At 37.9% G+C, this 12570-nt stretch overlaps 1 protein-coding gene across 3 annotated transcripts in view; it reads right to left on the reverse strand.

Moving 5' to 3' along the window:
- Window positions 1-12570, reverse strand: part of kar (monocarboxylate transporter 10-like protein kar) — a 46535-nt gene that overhangs the window by 5553 nt on the left and 28412 nt on the right. For all 3 annotated transcript variants that reach the window (XM_072296943.1, XM_072296942.1, XM_019060886.2), the window contains 6 exons: window positions 4452-4603; window positions 3798-4009; window positions 3125-3329; window positions 2291-2437; window positions 960-1185; window positions 107-271 (listed from right to left, as the gene is read on the reverse strand). In XM_072296943.1, the coding sequence (XP_072153044.1) occupies window positions 107-271; window positions 960-1185; window positions 2291-2437; window positions 3125-3329; window positions 3798-4009; window positions 4452-4583 (1087 nt within the window). In that variant the 5' untranslated portion in view covers window positions 4584-4603. The remainder of the gene's footprint in view (window positions 1-106; window positions 272-959; window positions 1186-2290; window positions 2438-3124; window positions 3330-3797; window positions 4010-4451; window positions 4604-12570) is intronic.

A 12570-nucleotide genomic window follows, 5' to 3' on the forward strand; every position in this document is an offset into this window, starting at 1 on the left:
GAAAAACAATGAATAGGATCACAACTATTGTAACCTTTGTAACAGGAACTAGAACATAAAACAGGGTCTTGGAAACCACCACAGAAATAGCTTGGGTTGGACGTACCAGTTACTTTGTATTTTGTCAGTCTTTCTTGCTCAGGGACAGTCTGTTCTTCATTCGATGAATCTACAAATCTAGTGAGTGTTAAGGCTATCGATCCAATAATAGGAGGGATGCCCGCCACAATAAAAATAAAGGTGTAGGAGTAATTAAGATCACAAAGGTACCCTGAAAAAAAACCAGAGGACAAACATTAAAATTTTGTCGCATTGAAACTCAGTAACAATCAATAAACTAGAGGCTTTTAAATTAGAGGACCCACAAGAGCATGTTATTTTGAAATCAACATGAGCGCCTCTTTCAGATTGAATGGGCAAATGCTCTGTCAATTTTTGCATTACGAAAGAAGTAAATTTCCTCCAAAAGATTGTTCTTTTATCAAAAAGAACGAATTATTGGCTGATTTAATTGCACTTTTTTTCATTGTTTCTCCAATTTGTAAAAGTGGCACTAATATTAATTGATTATTAAAACGTTGATTTCATAAAATGATAGATAATCAGAACCTCTGAGAAGTTAGAATGGTAAATTCGGTTTTAATCAAATTCTACTAGAAAATTGAAATTTGAAAATCTCTGGACCTTTCTAAGTGAATAGGAAATACTCAGACATTAGAGGCTTTACAATCATCCATATTCAAACCCAAAATGTTTGCCTTGTTGCCTGGAGTGTACCGCAAAGAATTCTGATGTATGATAGCAAACCTCCTCATTTATTTCATCCCTTATCCAAGTATTCACTTAATCAGACATGTCAAAAATTTGTGGCCAAAATCTTTGTGTTTGCCAGATCAATTGTTAAAAGGTTGGATAAGTCAATTTTTGTGTTATGACGTAATCATTTCTTCATTTCATACCTGCAACAGTGGGTCCCAACGTTAATGGCACAGAGCATAAACCTAACAAGAATCCGATTGCTTGGGCAGCTCCTGACTGACCGCAAAAATCGAATGCGATCGGTCCGAGAAGACTGATAAAACAACCATCGAAAAGCCCAAAAAGGAACGCCATTCCTATGAGCCAATTAAAGTGAGGAACAAACGGCATGGCAATTGTGGCAACACCGATCATGAAGAAGGAGATCTGTGAACGTAATGAAAATAAAAGACAAGGATAAGCAACGATCAAATGATCTTCACAACAAGGCACTTGATTTAGAGTAAAGCGACAGCGGTGATTGCAATATTGGGAGATGGACTTTTAATTGACGACATAGCTTGGCATGCAATTTTCTGGGAAAAATTCCTTTGAATAATCATCAATGTTGTTTAACAACTCGATTGTTTGAAGTTGTTATTATTGATATTACTGAAAATGTCTTTCTCTAGGTGGAAGCATTGTACATAAAAGTTGATAGAACTTTGGCTCACCCAAAAAAATTGACCCTACTTAAGTATTTTGATACGTTTTGATCATTTTTAGGTGGAAAAAATATTCCTCTGCAAAATATTCCTGATGCATACTTTCAGAGTTTAAAATGAGGATCTTCCGTAAAATATTAAATTTTGCATTCCCTACTTCCAAAAATCAAATGAAAACTCAATCTTCAGACAAGTACAATGAGATCAAGTTATTGTCTACATTGAAAAGAAACCAAGATATCATCCACATTTTATTGACACCATTAAAAGTAGGGTTTGCCATAATATGCAAAATTACATCAGCCTGTCACAGGGCACAAAACTGACAACGGGAAATCAAAAAGTATTTAAAAGTGTGCTTTTATATTTACTATGAATGTTCTTGATACCTTCAGATCCATCAAGAAAAAGCCCTAAATTACATGTTTATTGCAGGAGAAAAAACTGTAGTTTCAAGTAGGGTAGGTATGAGTACAAAATGCGGCCAGAGTTCGAGCAACTGGCAAAAAAGTCGACAAATCTTCAGTCCCTGTGGATTCTGGCAAAAACGATTTCTTGATCATAAGTTGACTAAAGGGTGTAATCATTTTAAAAAAATCTAAAAAATTGTAAAATATTGACATTTTCTCTAAATTGAATGAGCAAATTAAATTGGATAGATAGAATCTTCCTAAAAACCAATTGTTACATCCTTGGAAGAGACTCAGAAAATATGCTGTAACTTATTCACATCTGCCAAAAGGGATTTCAAGGCGTCACTCCTACTTTCACTCAAGTGGATGATAATCCACATTTTCTAGGGGACAAAAAGTGTGGGAGGTGCTTACTTGTTGTAGAACAATTCTATTGGCCCACTTCAAACTAGCGATGGCTCCAAAAATGAGACGACCAACACCAGAAGTTATTCCTATACATGTTATCACTATCTTAGTATCATCTCTATTATCAGGGAATTCCTTCTTGATGAATGATGCCTGAAAAAATATATCAAAATTAAAAAATTAAAATAAATCTTTCTTGAATCTTTCTATCAAAGTCTAGAAGCTTTAATGATGGGAAAGACTAGAGGTGAAATGAGTGTTATTAGTCTTTGGAGCAATTGACTATGCGTTTGTTTTTGTACACCCATTAATTTAAAGAAACTACTCTTTGAATGATGAGAATTTTTGATGTCATTGATGAGAATTTTTAAAGTCATTGATAAGAATTTTTAATATCATTGACCTGAGTTCTGTTAAGAATAATTCTTGATACTTTGAGAGTGTGACTTAATTTCATTCAGATGATGAATTCAAGTCATTTTCAGTTGACAAATAGTTTGTCAAGTGTTCCTTCAAATTCTAGCCTCCTCTTCATAAGATCTTGCTACAAAAACTGGCTGCTGAATAGGCTTCTTTATGGGCTTAAGGAGAACTATAATGCACCAACCAATGCGCTGAAAGGTCAACACTTGTTGACAGGAGGTGGTCTCAGTAAAATTGAGTTTCCTCACAAGTCCTTTAACTGATTTTCCAAAATCTTAGGCTTGATTTAAAGCTGAGAATTTGTTCAATACCTGCGTTTTTACAATTTTTATTTCTACCGATGGAGAATATATAAATTTAGGGACCTTACATGATGGATGACTCTTAAAGATTTGATGCTTCACAATATCTACTTACCATATGCAGGTACGGGACAAAGTAGCCAAGTAAAGAAAATGCAATAAGTAAAAGCCATATCACATATTTTTTATTCTTCCATATATCACGATTGACTAGATAAAGGAGTTCTTTTGATAAGCTCAATTCTTTCTTGATGACTGCTTTGTTTGGTTTGAAAGCAAAGGAGCAAACCATGAACAAACACATCATTAGTGCAATAAATCTGAAAGAAAAGATAAAGTAAATTAAGAGAGGGTGGAAAAAAAGATTTACTTGCAGGTCTATCTGACATTAAAGTTGGGCTTTGACTTGTTTTCCACATAAAATTTTTGTGTCTTCATAACAGTCAAAAGTTTTTTCAACTCATACCTTATTCTTGCTATCAATACATGAAGATTAATTTTATCACATATGGACAAAGCCATTTGTTATTTACAATCTTTATGGCAAAAGAAAAAAACATTTTTCCAAACAGTCAAAGACAAATGAAGCTGGATGGTATAAAATTTGAAGATTTTGACAATGAGTCAGTCCCAGTTTGTGTCTTCTATGCTTGTTGATAAGCAAGCATTGACGAGGCCTGTCCAAATGCCAAATTTTTAAGTCCAATGCTCACACAGGTATTGCCCATTGAAAAATACAGAAGAAAAATTAAAAATAATTTCAAACGGAGAGCAGTTTTTAAGTTTACCTCAGTGCACCATTAAGTTTAAAAGTACTCAGCAGGAATGGAAGGAGAAATGACATGAGCATAGTGAAGGCTGAGCTACCAGCAGTTACAATTCCATTCACTATGTCTAGGTTTCTTTTAAAATATTGCCCCAGGATGGCTAGTGAAGGAGTGTAAGTCAGAGAGGCACCGACTCCAAACATGATTCCATAAGTGAGGCAGAGCAAATAAAACTGTTGACAGGAAAAATAATTCATATTAGTTGAAGTTTTTAACAGCAGAGTTTTCAAAAGAAGAGGTTTACCAGCAATGACTTGCAATACAGTACACTTGCTTGATGAGTGTCCAGACTCCAGACACTGAGAGTAACTGAAATTTGAATTGTCCAGCTCAAAGCCCCATTTTTGTTTTTCCTCAATTGGAACTTGGTTATTAATTTTGTGCAGCCGTTCGATTTTTTTCTATCAGTTGCCTTGATTTCATGTATTTGCTCAACCAGATCTATTTGTTTTCTAACAATTAGACAATAATAACTTAACTTTCTCCAAAACAAGTTTTTGAAAAAGTTTAACTGTTGGCGCAAGGAAAATTTCTTTGATAAATAATGCATTCGCCGTAAATTTTATTTTAGTATTAATTATTTTACAGTTGCTGAATTTTTCCTGATAATATCACCTGTTCAGTGAGAAAAGAAGATAGAAAGACTCCTCCAGCTGCCAACGTTCCACCGATAAAAGTGGTTAGGCGGATCCCAATTCGGTCCGTCAAGATCCCAGCAATTGGTGAGAGGAAAAAAGTTGCTCCCATACACAATGATGTTACGAGGGCTGTAAAAAAAAAATGAAAGAAAATTACCCTTAAATAAAAATCAAAACTTTAAAAAAATTCATCCAACGATTGCTGATCTCTGAAACAATTTATCTTGGTTTGCAATGTAACTGACTTCCCATCATACTGTTTTTTTAAAGGTGAACTTTTCAACGAAGCCAAAAATATATAATTTTTCTTCTCCCCGATGGAAGTGAACAGTGACAAGTTCGGCTCCTTTTCTTTTGGAAAAATGGATTAGGAACAAAAAGTTTGTAACTTCGCGACTGAAATGGGTATGCGTTATTCCCGAGTTAAGCCATCGGCATGTGTATTGGGTGGCGTGCGTACTGCACACAGTGGAATTCATTAACGCCTTCAATAACAAAGGCTGCAAAACGTGTAACGATTGGATATATAGATCTATATTGTTTCACGCACCTATAGTGCTAACTCACACAACAAGCTGCATATTTTAAACACGTTTTTCGATCAAAACTTTCTTACGCTGCTGATTCTGTCATCCATCGACGGTGTAATAAGTCGGGTTGGTTCAAACAAATTTTCACTTTTTTTTAGACTTTTTGTTCTCACCGTAGACCCTGAAAGAGAAACTTAATTCCAGAAAAATAAAGTTTTAAATGTTCGTACCTTTTTTTTTGTCAGAACTCACTGGACTTCATCATATATGTATTTATGAAATATTTAAAGAACATCGCCATCAGAAGTTGAGTTTCCAGCTTGGATTTAGCACTTTTTGCACGGTCTACGGTGAGGACAAAAACAACTAATTTGTTGTTGAAAAATGTTTACACAATTTGTTCCAAACTGCCCTTCTCAGGTTTTTTTCTCAGTTACTTCAGGTCGGTTCGTGCCTGGGAATGGGGGGTTAGAGAGAAAATGGCTCTGAAGGGGGGTTAAGGGATCATGAAATCCGATTCCTGGGGTCCATTCCCTATTCAAATCCGAACCGAAACCTCGGTCGGTCGTATCGACGTTCGTCAACAACAGCCTTAATCCTCGAGTAACATCAACTAATGACATTGTGCCCCAAAACATAAAAAAAAGATAGATTCAAGTTTTTTTTAATCAAAGAACATCGAAATATAAACATTTTTTAAAGGGCAAATTTTACAATTTAATTTTTGAAAACTAGACTCAATTAGAATTAAACAAGGCGGGACCTCTTATGCTAATATCTCAGTCAACATAAACGACGCATTCGTTGTATTCAACCGATTACGTTGACAATAACGCCTTGATACAACTATTCGTGCTCTGTGGACACGCGTGTTGCATAGGTCCTTAAAATTGAAGGCGCTCCGGTCACTCTAGTCCGCGAGGAAGTGGGCGCAGCAGCGAATATGAGGGCAATATGAAATTCTCTGATAAAAACTAAGGAGAAGGAACAAGAAAGGATATTTTTGCACCATTTTCACATACCAAAATATTATATCCCGATCCCGCAGCCATACAGAGTCGTGACAGCGAGTCGTAGCGAGGCGAGAATGGGCTAGAATGACAGGAGCGCTTTTAATTCTTAGGACCTATGCAACACGCGTGTCCGTAGAGCACGAATATAACTGCATCAAGGCGTTTTACCGACATCATTGTCCTCTGCAGGGCCGGATTTAGGGGATGGCCACATGGGCCGCGGCCCATGGCGGCAAATTTAGGGGGCGGCTTTTACACTTTTTTTACATGTAGGTATAAAAAAAATCGGATTCAGAAAAAAAATTACAAACGAGAAAAGGTGACAAAAACTCTCATCCCCTGAGAGTATGTAGTAATTTCTAATTTTGTCGTCTTTCGGTGATACAAGAGACATCACCTTTAATTATTCGAGTTAAGAGAGAAACCAAACACGCAATTTGGCCTGAAATGGCGCGGCGCAGAGAGCAATGATGACGAGAACTTGAGATGAAAAGTAGAAGCCCTCGGCGCGGCCGGCCGGCGGTTGGCATGAAATACATATTAGCGCCTAAAAGACTGCATGAATAATCCCTGCATTACGTTGAACACAGTGCGGCCAGCAGCGGTCGACGCAAAACGTATAGCGCCTACAAGACTGCATGAATACTTCACGCATTGCGTCAAACACAGTGCGTTCAGCAGCGGTCGGCGTGAAATGCGTAGCGCCTGCAAGACTGTAGGAATACTTAACGCACTGCGCAAAAACACATTTCGGTCAGCGCGGTGCGGCGGAAGTTAAAATTATTAAACCATATTTATGTTTGTTCTTTCATAATTGTTTCGTTCATTTCTTATGAATGGAAGGCCTTGCCTTGTCCACACAGAGATAGGTTTACGGAACTTAACTTTCGCGAAAAGTTCCGTGAACTTTTGCTAGTAGTGTTGACAGGGCTTTTCCAAAAAATGTGTTCAACCCGAGTAAACGCGTCTTCTGCATCCTTCCCCCGCTGGCACGTTCATTTGATGGTTTTTATTGATGTTCCAAAACGAATGAGAAGGGGGCGGCAAAATACAGGCGGCCCATGGGCGGCAAGTAGGTAAATCCGGCCCTGGTCCTCTGCTCTAATTTCAATACTAAAGCGTTAAGGAAAACGTCACATGAACACTCGAGCGTTGCCAAATTTCCTCCGATTCAATACGCATTCCCTGGAAAACTTTCGCCGTCTTATTTATTTTTAGTTTTAGAGAATTTTATGCGCAGTGTAACCTGATGATTCTGAAAGTTCGTAAGACTTTTTTGTTCATACTTTCTGCGAAAACATCCGATTTCGCGCCTTTAGATCTCAAAGGAACAACTGCTGCGTTAATTGGACCCCTTCCTTCAAAAACTGACCTCCTAAAAGTTAAACCCTAATTTTTGACTCTACGGAATTGCATGCAGCTCCGATTTCACGGTGAAAATTTTTGGGTCAGTTTGATCCCGACCGGAGAACTGACCTCAGATGATAACCTTGTTGACGGTTGGCGAGCGATTGCAACTGGTATCATTTCCTGCGATGTGATTTACCTAAAAATAAAATGGTTTTGAGAAGATATCACAGGGTGTCTACTAAAACAGGCTGGTCAAAATTAAGTACTTTTACAGTACTTTTACAGTACATTCTCAAGAAATTCAGGACCTCCTCCAACAGAGAAATTCCGCACTTTTTCAGTGCCTCCATTTGACGAAATTCGAAAAATTTCAAAAATTTGAAATTGTGACAAAAATGACAAAAAATTAAACAAATTCCGGACCTTTTTGTGGAATTTCCGCACTTTTTCAGTAGGTACTTCCGGACCACCCTTAAAAATCAGTACTATTTCCGGACTTTCTGGAAATTCCGGACTTGTAGACACCCTGTATCACTCCCACATATCGACAGTGAAACTGCAAAAACGCGGCGATGCTGTAAATTCTGGTCACAATTAATTTTTTAAATGGGCATATACTCAACGTCATCTCTTAAAAAACGTATTCTGAGTTCTGACTCTTCTCCTCTGTGTGAAGAATATTTTATGTGACGACCGAACGTGACGATTGACCGTCTTCTTTTGTGATAAAATAAAAAGAAGGCGGATATTTTAAAACACCTCAGTCGAGATTCACGTTTTTGTAGTTTTGGAGTCGATGTGCACTCTGCAGTCAGGAATTTAGAGGCAAAAAAAAAAAAAAAGGAGTGACCACGGTAGTTGGAACGATGCTAAGCACTCAATTCTTATTAGGTGAAAAATACATATTTTTCCTCCGCGGACGGCACGGCGCACGGTGGATCGAGTCAATGGGAGAGGTCGGTCATGGAGCGTTGCGCTTCCAATGTTACGAGGATAACGAATATTCCTGGTCATTTGATCGATTATGTATCATCAATCTCATGTACTTTTTCGCGTAGAATTCATTTTTGATGTTATTTTTGGTGAACAACGTACCTGAAGACCCGTATTTGTGCATTATGTCGGGAAAACTATACAGGTGCAAAGTTTAGGCGTCTGTGTTTTACTTCGTAGGACGGAGTTTTTAATTTTTCATGATGGAAGAGGATAAATTATGAATAAAATTATGAAAACTTACTAATAAGTGTCACAAATACGCAAAAATACCTCCCCAGTTATGAGCTGCTGCATCAGATAAATCATTCCCTTCACTGCAAAGTTAATTTCGAAACTTTGTCATAAGATATCGTTCTTACGCATAAAGATCGGTGAGAAAACAAATGAAATACATGCATTTATGAATTCTTTGAAAATATTCAAGATCACTTTTACTTTAAATTCATATTTACATTCAAAGGACGGAACAGGGACTTAGAGCAGAAAAAACACTAGATGGCTAGAAAAAAAAGAAAAGAAAAAAAATTTAAACATGCATGTAACAGTCATCTGTCATCTGCTTCTTCTTATTCTTCTTCTTCATATTCAGTTCCCCATCACTCTCATCCTCGTCTTCCGCTCTCAAACCGCATCAAACTTAAAAAACATGCAACGCAAAAGACCGCAAAAATTCCAAAATTTCCCGGACTTGTAACGTTAAAACGTACTCGCAGTGTAATTAGTTTCGCACTAACTGCACTTTGTTTACATCGAAATAGGTGAAAAATTAAAAAATATGTACGTATTTGAAAGAAGCATCAGTTATCAGAGTTCACCAGTGACCGGTCGCGCGCGATCGCGGAGGCCAACAGATAAAATGGCATCATAGTCAGGGGCCAGGCGAGTAAAGGGGGGGGGGGGGGAAGGTTACTTGCTAAAAGTTTCCTCAAGCTATCTACGAATACGTCCCAAAAAAGCTTTCTATAAGGGATATGAAGGGATGTCCGAGTGAAAATATGCCCGATTTTTTTTTTTAGTTCTCCTATATATAGATATGTAGTTTAGGAAATAATGAAAATACGAAAAACGGGCCAAAGAGCACGTCTTGATGGTGAAACTTGTTTTTCAGTTTCCGATGAACAGGAATCATACCTACCTGGGTCATTTAGCAGTTACGAGAGTTCACTGGTCGCTTGGTTTTCGAGATAAAGCTCGCGCGCAATCTCGGAATGCAACAGAAAAAGTGACGTCACGGCCAAAGTGGCGCAAAGTGGCACCCAAATTTTGCGGGATCGTATTCTCAGGACTCCTACGAACATGCCGAAACAAATTTTTCTGGCGGATGGTGGCGGATGGGCAGTTAAAAGTTTACCTTAACTTTTTTTTTCTGCATTTTGATATAAGCACATTAGTGCAAAAATAATCATTGAAAAAATGGGCCGAATACAAAAAATTATTAGCGGTATGTGTTCTCTAGACTCTGGAAAATAAGAATCAATTAATGAAACCAGCATTAATTTAAACAGAAGCAAGCTAAGTGCCGCGGCAGCTAACCGGTCGCTTGATTTTCGAGATAAGGCTCGCGCACAATCTCGGAACGCAACAGAAAAAGTGACGTCACGGCCAAAGTGGCGCAAAGTGGCACCCAAATTTTGCGGGATCGTATTCTCAGGACTCCTACGAACATGCCTATACAAATTTTTCTGGCGGATGGTGGCGGATGGGTAGTTAAAAGTTTACCTAAACTTTTTTTTTTTTCGCTTTTTGAGATGAGCACATTAGCGCAAACATAATCATTGAAAAAATGGGCCAAATACAAAAAATTACTAGTGCAATGTGTTCTCCAGACTCTGAAGAACAAGAATATGTCAATGAAATTAGCATTAATTTAAACAGAAGCAAGTTAAATGGAATAGCAAGACTCGGACGATTTGTCGCTAAAATAAAAAGTTACGCAAAGCCCCTCTTTGATGCCTTCTGTCACAAAAATGAACATGTTTCGTTTCAAATCAATGTCAGATCCTTAAAATATAACTCTTGAGGAACACTTTTGACCCTTAAAAAATGCGATTCGCCCGAATCGCCCATGACCGACCTGTACCATTGACTCGATCCACCGTGCGGCGCATGTAGAAATCGACTTCTGGAACTAGTGTTAGAAGCGACAAAATCTGCCATTGATTTTCCTATGACGATAGATGCTTATTAATGAGCTTGTAAAGTATAGTGATTCCTCCTAACGTGAAACCGTCCAACAATCAGTTTAATTGTGGCTGTGGCTTATGTTACCCATGGCCATTAGGTAATAGGTTGGAAAAAAGTTGAACATGATAGGTATATCAGACGCATGTTCAGGCTGGAAATTGGGAGAGGAATAATAGTTGATAGGATGGAGGTATAAAGGTAACGCACGCTTTCATTTCGCCTTCAATTTTCGAGGTGGCCAGAAAACCTACTTCGAGCAGCAATCGTCATCTATTTCTGTCCTGTGGTGTCTACAAATCTTCCTCCGCAGTAAAATTATGTCAATTCCGATGTGATCACTTGGATGCTGGCTCTATTTTTCATTCAAGTCTCTTGGTTGGTACGAAATAAGAGATGATAAAAAGAAAAAAAAAAAAAAAAAAAAAAAAAAAAAAAAAAAAAAGATTCCTGCCAAAATATCTAATATGCTTCATAGAAGACCAAAACCCATGACCGTTGCTACTTGTGATCGATTAATCGTTTTAACTTCGTTTTGGGACTGGTTGATCAGTAGGGACGGAAGGGGGGGGGGGGACTAAAAAGCGCGGGATTAGCCCTTGTGGGCTACTTGAAGTGGTATAAAAAAAAAAAAAAAAGTTCGTTGGCACCGTTTATCGATATGAGCGCACATTCCGGGCCCGGTTTTGCTACACGAGACAAATTATTCCGTGGATATATACTTAAAATGTAAATATCCATCCTCACCGGTTGAACGGATAGCGTCCGGCAAGAGTAAAATATGTCTCGGTGACAATTTTCTCCCAGCTCACGTTACAAGAGACACGTTCATATTTTGCCCTGAATATAAACAGCAACTTTCTTATACCGTTTTGCCACATTTTTACCTCATCTTAAATTTACCGATCTTTACGTATCACCGATATTCCGTCCAAGAGAGAACCCGTTCTTGCCAGACCCTGACGCGCAATACTGCCGTGCTAAGGAAGAACGCCATGTGAGCCGTCAGGCGTTGCCAAATTTCCTTCGAGAAATCACGAATTTTCGGGAAAATTATGGATATTTTTCTTCCAATTTATCAGAAAATATTGCTCGTATTTTGTTCTAAAGTGCCTGAAAATCTCAATGAAAAATATTCATAAGTTTCTTCAAAAATAAATCTTTTCCGAGTGGCAATTTGGCAACATTCGATTGCTCATGCGGCGTTTTTCCTTAGCACGGCAGAATAGTAGACTCGTCCCCTGCTAGGTACCGTATTTTTACAAAAGGTACAAAATTTGCAAAGGTACAAAGGTACAAAAAGTTCCAAAAGGCTGACTATTTCTCGCGATCCGTGTGCCTCCCGGGCAAATTCCCGATCTATCACTGAAAATGACCGATTTCATGGCAAAATGTCCCGACGTTCCCACTTTTTTCAACTCTGCACAAAAAAATAAATAAAAATAAAAAAATAAGTAAAAAATAAAAGTAAACATAAAAAAAATAAAATAAAAATTAAAAGGGGGACCATACGGGAACTATTACTGATGGGAATTCCGAAATTAGAGTGAAAGACAAATATGGGTCAAATGACGGCAAAAGAGACGGATATCTAAATTCAGAACTGGAGATCATTTCTGTAGTAGGAAGCAACGCTAGCGTGACATAACCACCTGAATTTGGAGCACTCGACTTTCCCGGAAAATATCGACTATCGCGATGGTGAAACTGCAGAAATGCGTATCTCGGTTTGCGACGTTGCAAAGTTCTTGTTATACTTTATTTTCTACATGGGAAAACTACCAAACGACGTATCTTGAATACTTCGGTGATTTTTCTTCTCAGTACAAAAATGATTACTATACGTATACACGCTCTTTTGGACAGAATGAGAAATTAAGCACCAACTTACAAGTTTTCTCACCAGCTTTGGTGGAATCGATCATGAAAAGCTGTAGGTCGAACAGATTCTTTTACAAGTCATTGGTTTCAATGCCGAGAAAATACGCCTAGCTATAAAATCCAATTTCCGACCATTTTGAATGCT

This window comes from Bemisia tabaci, chromosome 2 (genome assembly GCF_918797505.1).
Source record: "Bemisia tabaci chromosome 2, PGI_BMITA_v3".
Taxonomy (NCBI): domain Eukaryota; kingdom Metazoa; phylum Arthropoda; class Insecta; order Hemiptera; family Aleyrodidae; genus Bemisia; species Bemisia tabaci.